Source organism: Pteropus alecto, unplaced genomic scaffold (assembly GCF_000325575.1).
Source record: "Pteropus alecto unplaced genomic scaffold, ASM32557v1 scaffold39, whole genome shotgun sequence".
Lineage (NCBI taxonomy): Eukaryota > Metazoa > Chordata > Mammalia > Chiroptera > Pteropodidae > Pteropus > Pteropus alecto.
The window spans coordinates 6,183,932-6,202,914 of NW_006443568.1; the positions used below are offsets into that span (position 1 = coordinate 6,183,932).

The following is an 18,983-nucleotide window of genomic DNA, read 5'->3' on the forward strand; positions in this document are numbered from 1 at the left end:
AAAAAAAAGCTCAGAATGCTTAGAAAATCACATATAACTACTGTATTTTTAGGCCACTGGGTGAAATTGCCTATCTAAAGACCCTGTTGAATGTTTTTTGAAATATCGGCTGATCTTCAAATAGATTGAAGCCTAGCCAGTCAGACAAGTGGATCATAATTTCTGTCTTTCCGGTTTATGGTGTCTAAGGAAATGAGAAAACTGCACTAAACTTTGATTATGGTGAAGACCACCCTAACCTTGGAAGAAAGATTTTTAGAAAAAACGTATTAGGAAGGCCTACTACTTGTCTGTATAGACTGCCTTCTGACCTGGAGGCTGCATGCAAACTCATAGCAATTCATTTGGGTTGTAAAACTTAATGACTTGCTTTTCTAGTCTTCACTGCATTTGTTTTATTGTAACCAGTGCTACTTGATTTTGTTTGAAAACTTGGTGCAGTATAATACAGGTGGAAGCCAGGTGTTTAAGTCTCATCTGCAAAATGGGGATAATAAAAAAAACCCCAAATCTAATACATATGGTTGTGTAATATATATGAAAGTGCTTTGTAAACACTGTAAGACCTTGCTCCACAAAGTCCATAGGCCAACAGCATTAATATCACCTGGGAACTAATTAGAAATGCAGAATCTCAGCCTTTACCCCAGACCTATTGAATCAAAATCTACATTTTAGACCCTCAGGCGATTCGTATGTACATTAATGTCTGATAAATACTGTTAGAAGACAATTTTCTTGGAAGTGTAAATTACCAGGAAGCTGTGGATCAAATTCAGAAAATTTTATTGATAGGGTGGAGCCCCTTCAGATTTGAGCTTTCTTTGAGCAAGAAATCTACATGCTCTACTTTGCAGAGTCAAGCTTTTTATATATTGACTAGAGGGAAAAAAAAAAAAAACTTATAGAAAACCTTTTTTTTTTGGTTTGTTTTCATTTCTGTAAGAACAACAAATACCATTCTACACATTTAAAATATATATTCTTTTTCCTCCTGGATCTGATGGTTACCACAGCAGAGGGCAAGCAATACTCTTACCTTTCTGCACACCAGGAATTAGGTGATCATATATGCAGTGCCTGGTACATTTTGTGTTCACTCTTTCTAAAGCGCATAGCCCTTACTTTGTTCATTTTGAAATTGGGATGCATCTTTCAAATGATAATATGTCATAGTTTAATTGCCACTGTTTCCTTCTTAGCAGCACATAAAATGATGGTATGTCTTATAAATCAATGGTGTCTCAGATTTGATGAAATGTAGTTGGTGGTGGCTTGATTCTGTACTCATATCTCAGAAAAATTGGTGAGACAAAGGGTCTAATGTTTAGAGCCATAAGAGTTTTTTGGGGGAAAAACATAAGATGACCAGCAATTTTGAAGCTTTGGGGGTCTAGGGGTGAGGGTTGGTGTGTCTGAAAAAAAGCAGCGGGGAATATGTGAAAACTGCTAAGAATTTTTTTTGTGAAGAATTGTACTTTATGAATTGCCTTATTTAATTTTTGAAACAGATACTATTGTCCCAATGAATTTGTAGATGAGAAAAATAAGACTTAGAAGGGAATTGATGGGACCTGGATCCAAACTTTGACTAATTTTAGTTCTTAACTATATTGCTTTCTATTATGCTATATTGGCTTGTTTATTAGTTGAAGGCCTTACTAATATTTAATGTCAGTTTAAAAGAGTAAATCACATGGCTAGTTACTCATTTTTTTTAAAAAATTATTATTATTTTTTTTTACCAGTGGAGCTATAAACTGCTGAACTTTAAAGGAAATTGACGTTTTAGGTTTTGGGCATTTTGTAAAAAACAGATAAGTGTATATAGGAGAAACCATGCTTTTAGTTCATGTTATAGTTTCTGGACTCAAGTATATCAAACACGTAAACTATTTTCTTTTAGAAGAGAGAAAAATTACTAATTTCATTGAATTGAATGTTAACTCCTGCCATGTGGAGCTTTGTGGTCAGATCCCTGCAATAAGAGGAGAAATCAAATTCTCATTTCTCTGGCTTCACTCAGAATTAGTAGATATTCTCTGAAATATTCCTCCTGTTTTGTGAGGCTTTGAGGATGCCGAGCCATAAATGAATGGACTATGATTTCCACAATATGTGTTTCTTTTATCTCTCTTCTGCTCTTCTCTCAGTTCTTTGATATTTAGCAGTGAAACATATTCCTCTGCCTCTGTGTAGATCTGGGGTCTCTCAGAGCCCTTCCTGGCCCCACTCTTGAAATTTCGATTGGACTTGGCCACTTGCATTTTGAGCACTCACTGAAGCCTGTATTTGAGAACTGTAGGTTTGGGTTAACATTCATGTAAAGGAAGCCCACAAAAAGATGCTATTAGTCCTTTGTTTTTTTCTTTTGTTTAGCTAATAGACTTTCATACTATTATGTACTAGGTAATATATGACAAGCAAAACATAAACTTTACCATTATGATGCTTATGTTGGACTTAATTACAGCAGTTCTCAATTGTAAGTGCAGGTGCTTACTGGAGAACTGTTTATAACATTTGTGGGAGCCTCTACAGACCAATTAAATCAGAATCTCTGGGAGCGAGCCCAGACACTTGTAAATTTTAAAAAGATTGTGATGCCCAACACCAATCATAGAGCCATTGCATTGTGGAAAAAGTAGTGTGCCTGTTAGGGCCAGATTGCCTAGACACTTGTATTAGAGTTAAACCACTTAATTGGGACATTTAAGCTTTTTAATCTTGATTTATTGGATAATGTTACATAAGAAATACCATCCCAGTGTATAGCTTTTACTAATATTACCTTTGTATAAAATGATTTATACTTTACAAATTTTTGCATGTGCGTTATTTCATTGACGTTTGCAGCAAAGTTATGTTTTAAAGAAAATTATCTTTGTTTATGGATGAGAGAACTAAAAGGCTCAGGTTTAATAACCTGTCCAAAGTCCTATGACCAGTAAATGTCAGCAGTTGAGATAGAATATAGGTTCTGTGTAATCTGAGTTAGCATTTTCTTAAAGATCATGTAGCTATGGCTACCTTATCTTAAATATTTAAAAAAAAAAATTTTTTTTTTAATCTCATAAAATGTACCAGCCCATTTATACCCATATTCTCTCTGTAGGGCCTTCACATATCTGAGAGACCAGTTTTATGATCCTGAACCCTGCATTCTCTTTTAATAACAAATTTTTGACTCTTGGTATCATTCAGAAATCAGACTTCATGTCAGCCATTTTAGGGCTGTTGATTTACTGAACTTTTTTCTCTTAAGTAAACTTATTATTGAAATAGGACCTGTGTACAGAAAAGTGTACAGGTCATAAAAGTTCACCTTTATGAATTTCCACAAAATGAATACACCCATGTAACCATCCACATCAAGAAATGGAAGCCTCCCTTGGGGCCTTCACCTTCAAATAGGAAGAACCTACTATTCTACTGAGGCATTAATAGCCTATTTAGAGTAGAAAACTAGGTAGGTATATTTTATTTGAATGGACTATATAATATTGCCTTTGAAAATCTAGCCCTTGGCAGTATAATTGAAAATGTAAGTATCAGTGGCCAAGTTTCCAGGCCGGAGTGGTTGGCTTCCAGACAGGCTGAGCAGCTTCTCAAAAAGTCCTTGGGAAGGGTCACTGAGGAAAGATAACACAGAGCTGTCGCCTTGTCTACTAGATTTCTTGCTTGTTGGTGAAACTTCCTACTGCTTTTTAATTCTATTTTCTTCCTATTTTTGCCTGTAAACCTTCTAAACTCTGTGAGAAATTGGAGCTGAACTGTTCTTCCTGAGCCAGTGACTTGATTTATAGATTTGTGGGAAGTGACTTAGGTGTGTTAGTGGGGTGATTCTTCTAAAACTCTTTTATTATTGACACTGATGATGTCTAATTCATGAAGAGTTGTTTGTTATCTAAACCATATCTCCCCTGTGACTCTTATCTGATGATAAAGACAATGAGAGGATCCTTATTATTTTAGCAGTTCAGTTTGGCAGGATTTTTTTGTCATCCAGTTTACTTTGTCAGGCACTGTGTTTAGTGCTGAGGATATGAAAATGAACACACAGCTTCTGTCAGTTTACCTTTGCAGTAGGAGGGAGCTGTTGTTTCTGGACATTTAGAAAGGTCTTTCTGTCTTCAGAATCCTGTCATATTTTCATTTCTGCATTGGGATCTCAATGTAGTGCTTAATTGGCTGTCACTCTTTTTGAACCACAGTCTTATACTTTAAATATTCTACTCTGAAAGTCACATCTCAGTGACTGCCAAAACTATAACTTATCATCTTGTTGCCACATATAACTAAGTTGTTTATCCTTTCTGAGTTCCTTCTTGTACATGTTCCTTTGTTCATATTAACCATGAAATCTTTTTCCTGTGTTACATTTGAACAGAGAATGATTTTGAAAGTAAAATGGGCTCTGAATTGGTAGTTAAAGATCGAATAGCGTCAAGGTACACGAGTACCCCTTTCTGGGCCAGGGATCTTTAAAAAGCACTCTGAGACCATCCGCTTATTTTACATTTGTAGGCCTACCCATTCACAACTAAGTGTCTGCTGCTCCAGCCTCTCGCATTGATTTGCCCCCACTGAAATGTGATTGTGACTAGAAATGCTGTGCAGCAGCTCTCATCTTCTGATTGGATCTTGTGTTTTAGCAGAAGTTTTAATTTGGTCTGAGTGTGTTTGTTTCTTCCTTAAACCAGATATCAGTGGTGGGGACAAGCAAGGTTCCCTCTCTCTGCTTTTACAAAAGCAAAGGTTCTTAACATCTGGTAAGGTTTTACCAAGTTCTCTGTACCATTTCAAGTCACTATACCACTTCTTCTTTTTCTTTTTGGAAGTCAAGGCACCTTTGCTTTATTTGTCCAGGTCTTAGCGTTGTTGGTAAGAAGAGTTAGATTGAATTTCCTTTGAAGATAGGATATCAACGTGCTTGGCACCACATCCATTCTTTTTAGGTTCATTCTTTCAATGTACATAGTTTGAAACACTTCAGAGATAAAATCTCTTGCATCAGTAATTTCAGCCTAACAATCTTCCATGTAGTCTCAAAAGAATCTGGTATGGGACAGGCAGATAGTGGAAGACAACAGGTAAACACTTCTTGGTGAAAGAATTTCACAGCTAGATTTAACATGTTTTGAACAGTTAAAAAATTAGTTAAGGATGATTGTTGAATTAGTGATGCAATAAGCTATGAAACATAGGGTGGAACTGGGTGGTAGTGGTAGTGCAAATTGGCAGGGCGTGTATTTCAAGATAAAATGTAGAATAATTGAATTAGATGATGTCAGACCACACTTAGCTTGTCAATATTTGGAAGTGAGGAGGAATTTACATAGGCATTGGTGAAGCAAGAGGTTTCTTTTTTTTTCCCCTTTTCTTTTTTTTTGGTAGACGTAACACTTTTCCAACTATACTGTTAGCTGCCATACCTGGGGTTTATTAGGAGTCGTGTAGTTAGTTATATGGAGTTAAAATTGAGAGTAGAGAAGTGAGACTATGAGATATGAAGTTGTGGCCAGGCTTTGGGTTAGAAAGAAAAAGAATGGGTTTGGTGGGCTATTGGGCATGGTAAAACTGTCCTAAATTCTGTAACATAAATGTATGTCTGTCTCCCCCATTTGGCAAGACTTTCTGCAGTGTTCCTGCCTCTGTGTTGTCTGTTAATTAGATTGTAATGTCTCGAAAGGCCAGATACTATCCTGTTCTAATTAGCATCTAGTGTAGTCTGGTGAACACAGTGGTTGCCCACTATTATTAGTTGATGATGATTAGTGAAGCTGAAGCTATTTTTTAAACAGGGCCCAAGGGATGCAGACAGTGATGAAAACGACAAAGGTGAAAAGAAGAACAAGGGTACCTTTGATGGAGATAAGCTAGGAGATTTGAAGGAGGAGGGTGATGTGATGGACAAGACCAATGGTTTACCAGTGCAGAATGGGATTGACGCAGACGTCAAAGATTTTAGGTTTGTATGTTTTACACTTCGATTTTTGAATGGGGTTATGGGTTTTTGTTTTGCTTTAGTTTTATTTTGATTTTGGTTTTCTTTTTCCTTCCTTATGTGTCCTTTTTAAGAATCGGGTCTAGTCGTAGGCCATACCACAAAGACTGGAAATTAACTAAGAAGGCGGAATTTTCTAAGAGCTGTCAATGCCTGGTGCTTTGCCAAAACAATAGATTTTGCATTTGTATAGGGCTCTATAATTTGCTGATTGATTCCATAAAGAGCATTTCATGATTCTCAGATATCAAAAATCATCCAGAATGGACTTTTCCCAAATTTGTCCCAAATCACTATCTTGGGATAAACTATAGTTACTAATGGAAATTTGTCATATCTCTCTGGTGTGTTAGAGGGAAAACCAGTTGAGAACTTATTTCATTTGAGACTCATAAGCTACCTCTGAAGAAGGTCGGTCAGATATTATTTTCCTCATTTTGAAAAACCAGAGATAGAACTTAAATGACTTAATTACGTTCCTTCCACGGATGCCTTTCATTCTTTCTCTGGTCATGATTGATTTGCAGGTTGTACCTTATAATCTAACATACAGAATATTAAAGCGATATTTTATATTTGTCTTCCACGTTTGGCAAGTATTCTTCATTAATGTAGATAACTTTTAGTGATGGTATATAATTTTAAAAATCTAAAAACTTTGGTCAGTGGTGTACAGATAGAGAATTTAATTTTGAATAATTTTAATTAATGTTAGTCTAAAACTAATATGTGTGTGTCTAAACACACACGCACACACATCTAATATTTACCAAAGCCAATATTAAATATACATTTTGGATCATTGTTTATAGAACAATGTTCATTTTGTATTTCTAATTGAATTTTTGTATCTTGTGAGTGTAAATAATTATAGTCTCTCGAAGAAATTTGAGGCACAGAGGTATAAACACTTACCTGAGTTCTTTCAGTGAGTTTGGGTAGCCTCTCCATTCTGAATCTCAAGCAGCCTGTTAGCAGCGTTTTGTGGTATTTGACAGCAGGGCTGGTGATGGTGATGGTAGGGCCTGTGTATTAAGGAACACGACTATAGCTTTAATTTGTACCAGCTGTAGGATTTCTTTTAGAGATGAAATGTATATAATATAGGCTATTCTTCTCTGACTAGATTATAATATTATTCTATATTAGTCTAATTTGGAATCATAAAGTCCTGCAATCCTTTTACATAGGGTGGTGATCACATGTCCTGGGTTCCCCAGGACAATCCTTGTTTATGCCTATGTCCTAGGATATTTATTAATAGTGCCCCTTTTTGCTAGTAGCAGTGTCCTGGTTTGGATGGTAAATTATATCCTCACATTAATTCTTGGAGTTGTCTCCTCTGCAGGGGCATATGCTGAATAATAAATTTGTTTTGTAATGGTCTGCTTCTAGTTTCTTAGAAGGGGGAAAAAAGACAGTTTTAGCATTGGCCAGTATACCTAGATAATACAGAAAAAAATTTTCACTTCTATAAAAAGTGTAATTTTAAAAAATAGAGTCATTCTCAGATGTAGAACTTCCCCCTTAGAAACTATTTTCCATTGTTTCTATGTTTAAAGAGTAGAAGAAGTTGCTTTAGGGGGACATATTTTACTATCTGCATTTTGGGATCTCTGTTTTCATGGATGCCACAGGCAGTGTTTTTTCTAGTTCATCCAATGTTCCTCAAATCTGAGCCCCTTGTTTAAAGGGATTGTAAATTAATAGCAGTAAATGTGAATTTAAGGGATGGGTTGTGGTGGGAAGGCAAGCAATAGAAGAGTCATTTTAGAGGATATTACATGGAAGCACCCTAAAGGGTCTCTGGTTGTTTTGTAGAAGTAGTTTTAAGTGCTGTTGATAATAAGCTGTATCATGGACGTTGTCCTTAAACTTGGGTGGCTGTAGTGTCCCTCCCCGCTCAAAATAAGGTTTAATGCCCTTTACTTTCTCTGTTTAGCCGTACCCCTGGTAATTGCCAGAACTCTGCTAATGAAGTGGATCTTCTGGGTCCAAACCAGAATGGTTCTGAGGGCTTAGCCCAGCTGACCAGCACCAATGGTGCCAAGCCTGTGGAGGATTTCTCCAACATGGAGTCCCAGAGTGTCCCTTTGGACCCCATGGAACATGTGGGCATGGAGCCTCTTCAGTTTGATTATTCAGGCACGCAGGTACCTGTGGACTCAGCAGCAGCAACTGTGGGACTTTTTGACTACAATTCTCAACAACAGGTACTGTGTGTGTCTCTGTCACTTTCTCTATTCTCCCTCCAGCCAGCCCATTATTCAAGGAACTAAGAATGGGGGGAATGGGAGGAGGGTGGCATTATTTTAGGCTATCGATAGCCAGCCCTTCTTAACCCAGCAGTTACGTGGGTTTACAAAGTCTCTGTGTCTTCTCCCTCAAGAAGCTGATTCTCATATTGAGGTTATCAGCAAGAGACCACCTTCTTCTACAACTAACTTCCTTTGGCTTCTCTCTCTCTCCAGGGCCTGGAGAGTGGGTGAGGTGGTGTCACCTCTTGTAACACAATCCTCTTGGATGCTAAATTAATCTTTCTGAAGATTAATGTGACTGTGATGCTATCGATTTGTTTTATTTTTTAAAGTATTAAAATTAAATGAGTTAGTGCCTTTTAAAAGAGAATGTCATTAGGGGAAAAATACACACAAATCACTCAACAAAATCTACAGTGAAATTATTTGGCTCTTTTATTCATAACCCATAGAAATTACTGCATCTATGCCTTCTGGTTTTGAAGGCATGGTATGGCTCACTCTAGGGTTTACTGATCCTTTTCTTTTTTAAAAAAGGAAAACCAGCTGTCTGTATTATAAAAAGGGGGCAGGTAGCTTCCTGATCTTGATAAGTAGTACCACAGGCTCTCCCTTGTGGCTGGAGCAGTTTGATGGGCCATGGATTTCTGATACACCTTAATTTTGGACTGGAATGTAAATGTAAACTTCTAGGTTTGAAAGGTTAACATCTCATTTTGAAGTTTAGAAATCCTTTAACTATGGGGGAAATTGACTTATGGTCTTTTGGAGATCCATTGTACCATAATGTTCCTTTAGTTGTCATAAATAGCTGATTTTAAATAAATTTTGATTAATAGACAACTGGATAATAAAGTTAACCATATGAAGTTTACAAAAAGAAATTTCTTAAAAGGGATTTTGTGATGTGCATATGCTCTACGCTCATATAAGATGGATATATTAGGTTTAATTATAAACTATCCAGAGAGAGCATACTGATACAGTGTACAGTTCTCCCTGTAGTTCCCAGTAGGTGTGCCCACCTCTTTATGAAAATTGACTTTCTGTGCTTTTTCTTTATAAGAAATAGTCGTCTTTCATGGTTTTGCCATTTTTCACAATGAATCCTCAAACAGCAGTTTTGAGTGAAGCCAGAAATTACTTTAGGTGCTGAACAAAATATTTTGTTCCACACCAACAAATATAGGGACATGATATTACTGTGTAAATTTCAACTTGTCCAGCTTAGAATCTCAATGTGGCAATTTCTCTGTCTAAATTGAGGTTTGTGAGTGTAGACTGTTCCTAATCAGGATCCTTTAACCTAGTTATATCAAAAAGTTTGTCTAAATTCTTTATTTTACTCTGTCTTTTTGGTCTGAGTTCCCTAACAACCCTTAGAATTGTGGCCATTTCTCGTTCTTAGGCTTCCATTCCCAATTTAACCCTTTGCTCGTTATTTAAGAAATGTTTGTCTCCAACCTCTTAATGAATGAAAATCTGATTCACTTTCATTTAGTTGTTCTTTACTTCATAATCAGAGTTGAAATTCTCTTGATTTACTCATCTCTGGTTTCAAAATAGTTCTACCAGTTTTTTGGGAGGCTGGATAAGTATTAGAACTTGAACGATGGATATACTTTTGTACACCCACAGGTAGTTAACACGATTAATAAAACACAACACCCACTCACATTTAAAAACCTGAGGTGCCTTCACCGTGAATCCCATTTCAGCAAATTTTGAAAAGGAACATTATAATTTTGTAATTGTTTTTAGGTTCTGGCTTCACATAAACGTAGTGGTTGCTGTAACATAGGGGCATTGTTACACAGAGACACCATCATCATATGATGTGATTAATTGTTGTTTTATCCCATGGGCCCATAATCTTTGCTTTTCTGAGTTGATTGTTTTACACATTCTTGTACTGGACACCCTAATAATAACATGCCTGGGAACCAGTGGCTCAAGACTTCTAAGTATCTTCAAGACCCTTAACCTCTCAAAGGTTCCTACATAGAAGCCAGTAGTAGTTAAGAAGGGAAGATCCTTTTTCTACTGGAAATTGTTATTCTTACATTTTATCTCTCCAATCTTTCTTACCCTTTACTTTTCATCACGTTTTATTCCCCTTTCCATTTCTACTAATTTAAATTATTCTCATTCTTTAAGGTCCAGTGTTCTTAACTTTTCTTGATCTCCAAATCAAAAAATTGTCATGTCAGTCTTGCCCTTTCTGTTATAAAGTAGAACAGATAGAGAAATCCACATAGAACAGCAGCTAGGTGGATTATTGTAAGACCACCTGAGCTGTCCTATTTATAGTCTCTTTCCTCCTTTCCTCCCTCCAAGTGTTTTGTTTCTTGATATGGGTGTTGATTCCCCAGGGGGTATTCAATTTATAAGTCAGAGAGCTGTGCATTTAAGGTAGGTGCACTTTTCTGTATATGTATTATGCTTCAATAAAAAGTTTAAAATGTCAAAAACAACAACAACAACAACAACAAAAACCCTAAAGTTGTCATGTCTTCTCCTTTGAATTCTGTAGTGCTTTGTACTTTCCTAAAAGGAATCACCATATTCTGCCTTGTGTTTTGATTTACTTGTCTAATAGCCCTTGCTAGATGTAAGTTTCTTGAGAATAAGGCCTGGAGCTTGTCCCCTCTGTGTCCTCTGCTTAGCTTTAGCAGACCCAAGTTTGTAGGGAACTTTTTCCATATCCCTATTATAATATCTCAGAACATCTCCCATATTTAATATGCTTCCCAAAACTAACATTTGAAACTAGCTTTCTGAGAGATCTGGAGGCCACTTTTTGAGGCCTGGCATATTCTAATATGTGAGTCCTTTAGATCTAGCCCACTAGCCTGTGCCTCATACACAAATAACTAGACCTGTATTATATCTAGGAAATTTACCTCCTGGATCACTATGTAACCTTTTTAGGGCCACAGCCCTCTGTTGTCATATGATCAAAAGCTATGGTCTTCTCATCAGAAAAATATACATAATTCTTTTTGAGACCAAATTTTGTGGCAGTTTTAGGGAGATCACATACGTGGACTGCAGATTTAATCTTCTGTTCACATTTTTTGTTCTCACCTGTAGCCAAGCATACTTCATGAATGGAATAGTCTCCCCTTACCCCATGGCTCTGTTTTGTTACTGTGACTCATTTAGTCATTTAAATAGTGCAAAGAAGTACTTGATGACAAGAGATAAGGCCAGTCATGCCAGTGACCTAGGAACTGTAGAGAAGAGAGAACATACTCTGTTCTCTGGGGAAGGAAGGACTTATGGAAGAGGTGATCATGAGCTGTGACCTTGCAAACTTGTTTATACCAGGAAAAGAATAAAAATCTCATCGGAGGAAATAGTAAAATTAAATACCTAACATTAGAAACTTAACAAGTATATCTGTTCAATAGATAATGTAGAAGCAGTCACCCTAGTTGGTGGTTGAGGTTGAAAACCAGTGAGGTTGCATGGATAGTGTTGTGTGTCTTACCTACTTTGCTGTGCTGCTTTATAGGCAGTGACAAAACATTTTAAAGAAGGAATGACTGACTTAATTATTATGGTGTAATTTTTTGCACTGTTAGTTTAGACATTCTCTTACCCATGTTAATCAGTTAACTGTTGACTATTGTGTTTTTCCAGGAACTTTAGGTTCTGCACATAGTGAACAGAGCTAGTGTTCATAGTAAGACTATCATACATGAAACAATTGGGGAACAGTTGAGGAACTAAGTAACTAAATTAGTTGGTCAGTCATGCTTTTAGATTAGGGGAGGGCTTGATGAGGACCAGGGTTGCCTAGACCTAGCTTGAAAGACAGGCGGAGGTATATACTACTGCAGTTAAGAGAGAGGGGTGGAGATGGAAATGACCATGGTGTGGTTATAGGCTGACAAGAATAGAAGATACATGTAGGATGGGAAAAGGAGATAGGTTTGGGTACTGAGTCCAGATCACAAAGGCCTTGGGAGCTGGGCCTGAGTCCCAGGCAATGTTAATGATTATGAGCATTGAACCAGATACCTATTATGGCGTATATTTTTCTGTACATCCTGTTCTCTTTTCTTGGCTTTCTTAAATAGGTATCAAAGGCTAACTTTGTGTGTGTGTGTGGGTGGGGGGGGTGGTATTTGCTATAATTAATAGGGTAGCTTTCTTGTGATTTTATGAGGGAATCTGGTTTGGAAATTGACAATCTTATGTCCTATATCCTTTTAATCAGGATTTTGATTTGGCTTAATAAGATGGTTTTATAAAACTGTTAATATCAGCTTGTATTGAGATATATAATATAGATAGAGCAGCCTGAAATACAGAAAATATTTTTTATTTAGTTCGTTACACACTTAATTGTACTTGGCTAGTCACTGTTAATCAAGAACTTTACTTTTCTAAGATTTATCTAGAGCAGAGATTCCTTTTTTCTGTGCCATGAACCCCTTAGCAATTTGGTGACATCTGTGGACTGAATTCCCAGAATGCTTTAAAATGTGTAGAGTAAGTGGGATTACAAAGGAAGCCAATTATATAAAATATTTAACAACAAATTTAATAATGTGCTTTATCATATGCATGAAAAAGTAGGTATACTAGCTATTATAATGAGCATAAACAAGATTTTGGGATGTCTAACAATCGTGAAGTAACCTGAAAATGTTTGTGATTTTTCTTGGTGATTAAGTTACAGATGTTAATGTGGTATGTTACTTGTAATCATAATTGAAGGACATGCTAAATTTTGTGAAAGTAAAGATAATTTTACCTATCCCAGGTAGAGAGACCTACCTGGGGTTAAGAAGCCCTAATTAAGGGTAGTTTGAAATGCTCATTGATGTTTCTGGAGTATTTTCCCCCTTTCTTCATACTTTCCCCTCATTGTCTTCTCCTTAATCCTGGAAAACATAGTCAGCAGTTCTTATGTAATGTGTTTATACTATTTTGTGTAATGATGCTTGAGCAATATTCTTCATTTTAATAAAGAATTATGAAACCATTATATTTCCCTAAGTGTATTTTAGAAAATTATTACTAGGTTATATTATATTACAATCCTGCATAGCAGAAACCAAAGCCAGGATTATGTCAGTATAGTTTAATCAGATTAATTGTTGATATTCTTTATTTAGAATCTAAAAATAGCCAAATATAGCATATTTTATAAAATTGTATACTAATGTACTAAAACTGTTACCTGTTAAGCATGAATTTTAACAAAGAGAAAATAGTCTGAAAGTCATAATTGAAATACTATATTTATTCCTTCACAGTTCTAGTCAGATGGAAGAGGAAGTTGGCATGCACTGTTTTTAAAAGTGTGGTAGTGATTAAATATTTTTCTTATGAGGCCAAGTGTGTGCATAGTTTTAATGTGGATATTTAATATTTTTGGCTTTTCAATTTACAAATGAAAGGAAGATTGTTCTATTAGTGTCATGTGCATAATAATCACTGTTAAAATATTGATACTAGCTAGCATTCGGTCAGTTGAAGCTTACCTCTTTATTGTTATTTGACTGTTGAAATTTTATGATATGATTTTCTTCAAAAGATATTAATTTACTTGGAGGAAAGATATGTTTTATTTTTCCCCACTGTATTTAGAAATGATTTATTTTGGATTGAGAGTCTTCATCTGTTAAAGAAATGTATGTAAAGAATTTTTCTAAGTTTTAAAATTCATCAGCAATGTTTGTATGTACCTGTTAAGCCAGAAATCATTGTATTTGTTAGTTGATCATTTATCCTGGTTAAATGTTAAATGAAAGGAAGATTGTCCTATAAGTGTCATGAGCTAATCACCATTAAAATGCTGATGTTAGCTAGCATTTGATTAAGAGGTTGTTCAGATAACCTGGTCAAAAATGGGCTTTGATCTGGAAGCTTTAAATAGCAAATTTTTACAAGTTTATGTACCGAGGATTGGCTCTACGTACGATATACTTCTTTATTAAAAATTAATAGTCCCACTGTTAGCGTAAATACTTTTAGTGCTCCAAAGGGCTTTTCTCTGTCAATCCTGACAACAGCCCCACGAGATAGGGCAGCTATTATATTTTTACAGATAAGAAAGTTAAGACATCATGAAGCTAAGAGACTTCCTTAAGGTCATATTCTGCAAGCTTCCAAACATCTATGTTGTGGTTTCTAGCTCCAGGCTATTTCCTTTGGACCTAGTACTAGAAACATAAAACCTTTGGATATGTGGAGTTGTCTCACCTTCAGATTCAACTGCATTCATAGTTTTTTTTTCTGCATGGAGATATTGTAAAAAGTACTCATCAACAAAACAAAGAAATTTTTTTTCCCCCTTTCTCGTTATCTTTGTGGCCTGCCGAGAGCAGTTGGTACTCATGAACTCATTGGGATTTGGACTTTAACATTGACCCTTGACTTGCATTGAACTTAACATTGACTTAACATTGAAAAGTCTTGACTTGTGCTTTCCCCATCCTGGGCTGCCTTGTTGGGAGAGGAGCTGTAGAGGTGCTCTTCCATTCATCAGAAAGAATGTCACACATAAAGGACTGTTCTAAGTGTTTTACATGTATTAATTTTAATACTTACAACAAATAACTTTATGAATTAGACCTATCTTTATTGTCTCATTGTCCCTCTTAGAGAGAGGAGGAGAGTGAGGTACAGAGAGGTCGTCTTGCCAAAAGTTACATAGAAAGTCAGTGGTGGAACTGAGATAAGAATCCAGGTTTTTTGGCCCCAGAGTTTGTGTTCTTATTCCCTATCTGCTGTATATTGTCTTAAACTGGTAAAAAGCCAGGGCTGGCAGTACATTGTATTTTGGGGAGGGAGTATGGAGGGAGTGGTCTTTTACATTTGTTAACTCCATATTTAGATATTACTCCTTCATATTCTGAACTCAACACCAATTTTTTTATGCTAACAATTATTATGGATAACAACAGTAATAATAGTAGTAACTATAGTTTATAAGATGCCAGCTAAATGTTAGTCATTATGTTGAGTGTTTTTGACTGCCCAGATTTTTTTCTGGAATTAAAAACCCTGCAGGGTATCTTCTATAAGGTCATATAGTGGCAGAGAATGGAGTCAAAACAGCTTGCTTATGTAATCCCCAAATTTCTTTTTTATTTCTTTTTAAGAACCTTGATACACTTGAAATTGTTTATATTTTCCTCTGTATTCAGTCTCTTGAACAACTTATGAATTCTACCCAAGTAAATTGTAATCAGTAGTGGCACATTTATTATTATACTGGCCTTAAAATAAAAATTTTCTCCTAATCGCACAGTATTATGTTTCTTAGGATTAGCTTGCTTTGTGAAAATCATGAAAATGTTTACAGAGCTCAGTGCTTTGCCCAGCAGATGGCATTTGTATGCATTTTTCAGGATCCTTTGGAATCCATCACTTGCCAATTACCCAATTTTGTTTTGAATACCCTCATTTCCAGTTAATATTGGACCATTTACATTAAGAGAATTGCCAGAATTATTGTAATCTATGCTATAATCAAATCTGCCTGCTCTAGATGCATAATTTACTTTTGTTAATTGTTTGCTGCAGAATGTACTAAAAAAAGTAATTCCATATTTACCATAATTACTGAGATATTAGTCAACTCTCAAACACAGGATAGATGGGAATTCTTGGAGGGCCTGTATTTTTTTAGTTAAAAGTGATGGGCCCTACTTTCAAAGTGTGATAACTTGGTTAGAACCACAAACTCATGTTATGCAGAACGACTTCTTTGATGGTATTTACACACTGTGTATTTGTATGTATATTTACAGATACATCACACATATAATGAGTGATGTTAAAAACATGAAATGAGAGGTCAGATGGAATGGCATTAGAGTACTCTTTTTGGTTAATCAAGATAACTTCAATATTTATGTTCTGAATACACCCATCTTTATTTTCCTATCTCCATGTCATAGTGTCGCTAATAATGTGCTCAGAAAAATGTTTGTGGAAAGCAATGAGTTACTTTGTTCATAGCAGGGTAGAGGGAAGAGGTTAGCCATGAGCAATGTCTGATATCTTCAATATTTCAAAATGTTTTAGGCTAGGAAAGTTCCAGAGACTGAAGAGACAGTAGGTATTTAGTGGAACTACGAAGTATTTTTATAACCTTGGAAAAAATTTTAAAAATCAACTTTCCACTTTTTTACTTTTTTTCTGCCTCCTGGCTGCCCCTTTTAGGTGGGCTGTCTTCTATTGTTAGGAGTACTATGAGACTGTTCTTTAGAAAAAAACAAATGTGAAACCAACTTGGCAAAAATCCCAAGATCACAGTTACCACATAGTATGGATTGGCTCCCGTCCTGAAGTGAACAATAGTTTTGATATGTTTGTCAACAGAGTCCAGTATTTTCTTTGAAGACTTGATGTTTAATCAATGCCTTTAAAGTAGTACTATCTTTTTTACCAGCATCATAATGAAATTTTTCTTTTCTTTAACCTTTGAAAATAAAAAAAAAAATACTCTAAAGTATTTTTGAAGTCTATACATGGTTTTGACATACTGTGAAAGCAACAACTGGTTTTACTCTGGTTTTTAGAAAGATAAATGCATAGAAAGGTAATGGGTGAAGTTGGCCAGTATGTTCACAATATTCACCCTTTATTTCCTTTTTATTTTAAATCAATCTCATTTCTTTGAGGCATAGAGGTGGCCAAATCATAGGGTAAAACCTTCCTTTTAAAAGTTCGGTCATGATCATAATTAAGCTGAGTTGGTGGAATGACATTGTTTCCTAATGTCTGAAACAGTCAGGTCTCTTTATGGGGACAAGCGTAATTCAAGAACTGTGGTGTCTGTTTTATATCATCCAGTGATGTCAGCTGAGCTGCTGAAAAGTGCTGTAGAAAGAGCAGGTAGGTAGAAGTCCTTTCTAGGGAGTTCCTTTCAGTAAGTGCTTTTAGTCTCTTTGCCAGCAAAGGAGTATTTAGTGTGACTACTTGAAAGGAGATGTGTCAAAGTATTGCAAAATCAGGTTACTGGCATCCCCTTTCTTTGCACCAGTACTATTCATACTAAAATGTGCGCACATTTTGCTCATTGTTACATCCCTAGCTCCTTGCACAGTGCCTAGCAGGTATTATTTGCGTCATAAATATTTGTAGAATGAATGAGTAAGTGATTGACTTTGTATTAACATAGAACTTTGTGATATTCTTAGTGTCAGGGCCTTTGAACACCTTCCCTTTCTTGGAAACTAAAGTATACTGGGTCTGAGCTCGTAATTCAAGTTTTGTTAGTAGCAGCTATACTTCTGTCATTTTATTTCCTGCATAAAAAGAATAGGTATCTAAGGAAACTCAGGAGCCCCCAAAGGTTGGGCAATTGTCTAGTCTGCTCATTATGATAAGCCACTAGTTGAGGAGAAGGAATCAATATCATTTCCCTGGGAAGAGGCAGCCTGAGGAAGAAATGAATACTTTGCCCTTTCCAGAATGCGAGTAGGTGAGGATTAAATCACTAGGTGTGTCAAAAGAATTGGAGGGAGATAACAGCGCTAGGGGCAGCATCCTAAGTCATTTTGAGGTACCTTTGTTAAATTTTTAAGTGTGCTTTGGGTCAGGCAGGACCCTCATACCTGTTGACAACCACTAAGGCATTTGTGTGTAAGTGTATGGTTCAAGGAACATATAACCTGCAAAGTCAGCAGCACATGGGAAGTGGGCATACCACATTAGGTAAAGAAAGAGAGGAAAAACAGAACTGTGAAAAATCGTGATGCTTTGTGAATGGAGAAGAGCATCAGAACATTTTCGTTTAAAGTATTATGCCTAAACAGAGTTTATGGAAGTTTTTATTCAGAGAGGTTTTGAAATTATTCATGAGACGGTTTCTCTAACCTCACCGTGTCTTTTTCTTACCTCAGCTGTTCCAAAGACCTAATGCGCTTGCTGTCCAGCAGTTGACAGCTGCTCAGCAGCAGCAGTATGCACTAGCAGCTGCTCATCAGCCTCACATTGGTAAGTCCTTAAGCCTTCGAGTTCCCTTCTTTTCAGTCTGGCCACCATTTTAGGATACTGGCTGCTGTGAAACTCAGTAGTGTAGACCAGGGGTCCCCAACCCATAAGCCATGAACTGCTACCGGTCCGTGGCCTCTTAGTAACTGGGCCGCACATCAGGAGGTGAGCAGCGGGAGAGCGACCGAACCTTCATCTGTATTTGCAGATGCTCCCCAGCGCTCGCATCACCACCTCAGCTCCACCTCAGTTCATCAGGTTTTAGATTCTCATAGGAGGACTGGTCCCTGGTGCCAAAAAGGTCAGGGACTGCTGGTGTAGACTGATTATAAAAGTCCAGACAAATTCCTTAAAGTAAATGGCCTTTTCCTCTCATCCAGTTATTTCTAACTATGTTCTTTATTTTTGGCACACCTTCTAGACCTCATAAGATTTCTTGGTTCTTAGTATCAGTACAATTATTGCTCTCTGTGAGCTGTTTCAAGATTTAAAAATCTTACAGTAGTGACTAGTAGCATCAACTCTGTTAGTGAGATTGGTTGAATCGATTGAATGACAGTAGTTTTGTCCATGTTGGGGTTTTGTAGACTGCAAATATATCAACTCCTCGTCTTATTAAGTAGCAACATATATTAAAAATTTCATAATGTATTCCCATGTAATTACTGGGTTTTAAAGTAGCTTTGCCCTTCTATAGCAATTGTTAAAGTTTTGACATGTATATTTTTGCCCTTCCCCCAACCTTTTAAATGTCT

The 18,983-nt window shown here is 36.4% G+C and overlaps 1 protein-coding gene across 1 annotated transcript in view; it reads left to right on the forward strand.

Moving 5' to 3' along the window:
* The window catches only part of PUM1 (pumilio RNA binding family member 1), a 122,037-nt gene that overhangs the window by 46,669 nt on the left and 56,385 nt on the right, over positions 1 to 18,983 (forward strand). Inside the window, exons 6-8 of the mRNA XM_025041390.1 lie at positions 5,805 to 5,971; positions 7,950 to 8,220; positions 18,138 to 18,231. Coding sequence (XP_024897158.1) covers positions 5,805 to 5,971; positions 7,950 to 8,220; positions 18,138 to 18,231 — 532 coding nt within the window. The remainder of the gene's footprint in view (positions 1 to 5,804; positions 5,972 to 7,949; positions 8,221 to 18,137; positions 18,232 to 18,983) is intronic.